The sequence below is a fragment of the Canis lupus genome, chromosome 21 (genome assembly GCF_011100685.1).
Source record: "Canis lupus familiaris isolate Mischka breed German Shepherd chromosome 21, alternate assembly UU_Cfam_GSD_1.0, whole genome shotgun sequence".
Classification (NCBI taxonomy): Eukaryota; Metazoa; Chordata; class Mammalia; order Carnivora; family Canidae; genus Canis; species Canis lupus.
The window spans coordinates 28852155-28856645 of record NC_049242.1 but is presented as its reverse complement, the minus strand read 5'-3'; the positions used below and the strand labels follow the sequence as shown (position 1 = coordinate 28856645).

Sequence of the window (4491 nt, the reverse complement as noted above, 5' to 3'; positions counted from 1 at the left end):
CATTCACTTCATTTTTCTCTCAGTTACATTACTCTTTGAAAGTAGGGAATTTATTTGTTTTCGTGTTTCTTGTGAATCTCTCTCCTGAGAATATAAGCTCCATAGAGCAGGGCAGAGTCTCTTTGTATTACTAACCTTTATAATGCGAATGCTTTGAAGCTCATTGCAATACAGTGAGTACTCAGCAGATAATTCTAAAGCAGTGGATAATTTTCAAAAAATGAAAGATTTATCATAAGAACTCTAGATCATTCTTCGAATATGACACATGGTGTTGTGTGCCATGTGATCCTTGTGCAATTAGATGCATCTTCTCATGCATGCGCTACTTCCCTGTAGAGTTCCTCTGTTTATTCCTCCTGTACCACACTTATGTGTCTGAGATTTGATTCTCTCTCACCTTCCAGGAAACACACTCTGTACATAAGGGCCTCACAGGCTCCAGGTCTACTTTACTGTCCCAGTGAAATGGTTTGAAACGATCTCTGCAGTTCCCTTCCTCAATGTGTCCTGGAGCCTAGAAGCTACCATCGTCTGCTAGCACTGGGGCTAACAATGCTGGTGTGAAGAGTATATCCTCTCTCCTCCTCATTGCAACCCTTCTGGTAGACCACCCTGCTCATAGCACTTGTATCGAAAGATTTCATGTGTTGGGCGGAGGGTGGGCATGAGCACTGAATGGGATCTGCTAATGCATCTCATCAATAATAATAACTATTGGATATTATTGTAAATGCTCTCTGTCCCTCTAAAGATCCCCTTAATAATAATTTTTTGTTGATATTTTCACTTTTAGTCTCTCTCTTCATGTTTCTGCCTTACTTAACACAGTCTTCAACTATAGTTGCAAATCTCTATTTCCGAATTTATGTGTTGTCCTTTTAAAGTAAGTCAGTTCTCTGTTTTGACCTTTCTTCCTTTTCATATTCAGTGCAACTCATATTCCACAGGTAAACAGATCATCAGGGAATTTTTTATACATAGAATAATTTCCTTCATTAAGATCACACCATTTCCCAGGTATGTAAAAGCACCTGTATGTAGTTCTCACTTTGAATATTTTTAGCTTACTTTTTCCTTCTTGCTACAGTAATATCCACTAAAAAAGGATATTAGCTTTGCATAGCATATTTAAACATCATTCTGAACCCTTGGTAGAAAACAAAAGGATGACCTTATCTCTGATCTGCTTGGTCTTCACTCCATAGACAATGGGGTTGAGTGCAGGAGGAATAACAATGTAGAGATTGGCAAACATGATGTGGAAAGTGCGGGAGACATTGTGTCCAAAACGATGAGCAAGGATGGAGAAAAAAGCAGGTGTATAAAACATGAGGATGACACAGACATGGGAACCACAGGTGCCAAGGGCCTTCTGGCGGGCATCTCGGGAGGGCAGGCGGAAGACCGCACAGAGGATGAGGGTATAAGAAACGGCAATGAGAATCACATCTGAGATGACTGTCATGATGGGAACACAAAAGCCATACCAGATGTTGATGGAGATGTCAGCACAGGCGAGCCGGGCCACACCTATGTGCTCACAGTATGTGTGTGGTATGATGTGTGTCCTGCAGAAAGGCAAACGTGTAAGCAAGAATATAACTGGCAGAATGATGCAGAAGCTTCGAGAGGAGATGCCTACTGCAATCTTGGTGATGGTCCTGGGGGTCAGAATAGTGGTATATCTCAGGGGGGAGCAGATGGCCACATAGCGATCAAATGCCATGGCCATCAAGATGGCTGAATCTAGGACAAAGCTATAGTGGAGGAAGAACATTTGTGTAAGACACCCTGGGAATGTGATTTCTCGAGCCCCAAGCCAAAAGATACTGAGTGTTTTGGGAACACCAGCTGTGGACAGGATGAGATCAGTCATGGCCAGCATGGAGAGAAAGAAAAACATGGGTTCATGAAGGCTACGTTCCACTGTGATGAGGTAGAGAAGGGTACAGTTTCCCACGAGGGCCACAACATAGATGATACAGAAGGGAATCCCAATCCACACATGGCAATGCTCCAGGCCGGGGATTCCCACCAGAATGAAGGGTCCTGGGTTGTAATTGCTCAGGTTGAAAATGATCATGGCAGACATGATGACCTAAATACAGGTCCTGGGGACAGACAGAGGGCAGTAGAGGAGAGTTAGGGTCACTTGAGTCACTCTCATTTCCAACCATTCATCATTTTTGACTCCTAAACACAACAAGACCATATCAGTTAAGAAGAATACTTTTGAAATAAATAAAGTTTTGTGTTGATACAACAGCAGGTAGTTTGCATAAACTAGCATTGCCTCAGATATATTGAGACTTATAGTCATTCTACCTCAAGAGAAGATGTTCCTTCTTCTAGCAATCTCGGCTACTTTACACGACTCTCCCAGGCAGCCTTCCAGACTGGCTGCAATTCCTCTCTTATGCTATGACATACCTCTGATAACAGTTAAAAATTATAGTATCTACTTTTTTATGGTGGTAATAATTTCTGTGTCTTTATAGACACTTTTGGATGTTTAGTCTTGACAAGATCTTGACGAGATTTGCTTATCCTGTCATTTGGAATACCAAAATTTGCCTCACCATAAATACTTGCTCTTTTAATGCTGCTGGATGGCTATGGCTCTTACATTTGTGTGCTAACCATTCTTTTGGAGGAGGTAAAAATCCAAAAATTTAGTCAATTGAACAAACAGAGGCCGAACCAGTAGGTTCTTTGCCTATGCTGAACAACATGTAGAACTTAAATAAAATTTAGAAAAGTTCCATATAGATGAGGTTCATGAGAGAGCAGATGAGTGTCTGCTCTACACACCCTCCCGCCCAAAAAATAATTTTCAAGACCCTCTACACTAAACAGCTGCATAACATTCTATTATGTTGACTTAGTAACACATTTAGTCAAAATTTCTTTCCAAAAGGATTGTTTCCTTGCAAATCCATATTCTATTGGATAGATGCACAGATGTTACAACAGTTATTCTCTCAGACACACAATCTCAAACATTCTCTGATCTGTGTTTACAATCTAATATGCATTTTACCACAATAGATTCACCAACCCATGCTAATCCCAGCACCCTGTATGTGTCACAGATACATCTTTCACACATGTATGCACCACACACACACACCATACCTGCACATGTACACCCTACACACATTGCATGCATCATACCAACACATGCACACATACCAATGAAAGTACAAACAACCTATTTAACAACTGGATTTTGGAACTGCTATTTCTTGAATGAATTCCCAGAATTTTGACTTGGAGAGTTGCTCTTTTAAAGACTAGGTTCCTTTACCTCCTTTCATCTCCAGCAATGTGTTGCATGAAACATTATTTATATTCTACACATAAGCCACCATACAGCCAGCCACTCACTACCAAGAGCAGCAGTGACAGGAAGCTTGTGCTGTTCCTGCACCTCTGAGTCCTGATGGACAAAGCTCACATTCAGCCTCCTGCCAAGCCCCACATTTCATTCATTCTTAGGCCCAGCTCACCAGACCAGCATCTGCCAGACCAACACTTCCAGTCTCCACCCTTCTGCTTTTGTTAAAAACAGAAGCAGGATGATCTCTTCTTTCCTCTCTGAACTTCCCTTATCTATACAGAAAAACACTTTTCTGGAAGCCTCAGAAACCCTCTTCTAAAGTGTCTCTGTTATTTTAGGTTCTAGGCTCAGGAGCACACCCCAAGTTCACACAGTGGCTACAGTCCAGCCCCCATCTGCTCCGTATGCCTGCTCTCTGGCTGAGTGACCTTCATCTCCTTCTTATGCATTCAGGGGGGCCTAAGATTCTCCCTTCTCCAATAGTAGGGATATGATTTGGTTGTTCAGCTTTCATGTGAAAACCCACCCATCTCTGTGCTGCTCATAGCCTGAAACAGCACCTAGCATCAGGACCCTGAGCTCAGCGCTGTCAATCCCAGCTCTTCAGCTTGTCTGCAGGCATCCTTGATTCATAACCATGTTAGGAGGAGTCTTTTCTACTTTTCATGTGTCATGCACTCAGACACAACAGATGTTCACACAGTCACCCAAAGCCTTTAAAACACACACATGGGCACACATAGTCTGTGTCATCCTTGAGGTTTGTCGTTTATGCCAGGCAAATCTAGAAGTCAGAGCAATCTATGAAACAGTCTGGTCTGCTCAGTAAGTCAATACTCCTTCCAAAGTTTGGCTATTGTGGCCATTTCTGCTATAAACATCGGGGTGCAGGTGTCCCGGCGTTTCATTGCAACTGAATCATTGGAGTAAATCCCCAACAGTGCAATTGCTGGGTCATAGGGCAGGTCTATTTTTAACTCTTTTGAGGAACCTCCACACAGTTTTCCAGAGTGGCTGCACCAGTTCACATTCCCACCAACAGTGTAAGAGGGTTCCCTTTTCTCCGCATCCTCTCCAACATTTGTGGTTTCCTGCCTTGTTAATTTTCCCCATTCTCACTGGTGTGAGGTGGTATCTCATTGTGGTTT

General features: G+C 42.5%; 1 protein-coding gene across 1 annotated transcript; it reads right to left on the bottom strand.

The window, feature by feature from the left end:
* Nucleotides 1–1138: 1138 nt before the first annotated feature.
* LOC119864888 (olfactory receptor 52H1) lies at nucleotides 1139–2095 on the bottom strand. The gene has a single exon (XM_038568170.1). It carries the CDS (start codon nucleotides 2093–2095, stop codon nucleotides 1139–1141), a length of 957 nt encoding a protein of 318 aa, XP_038424098.1.
* Between the last annotated feature and the right edge of the window lie 2396 nt (nucleotides 2096–4491).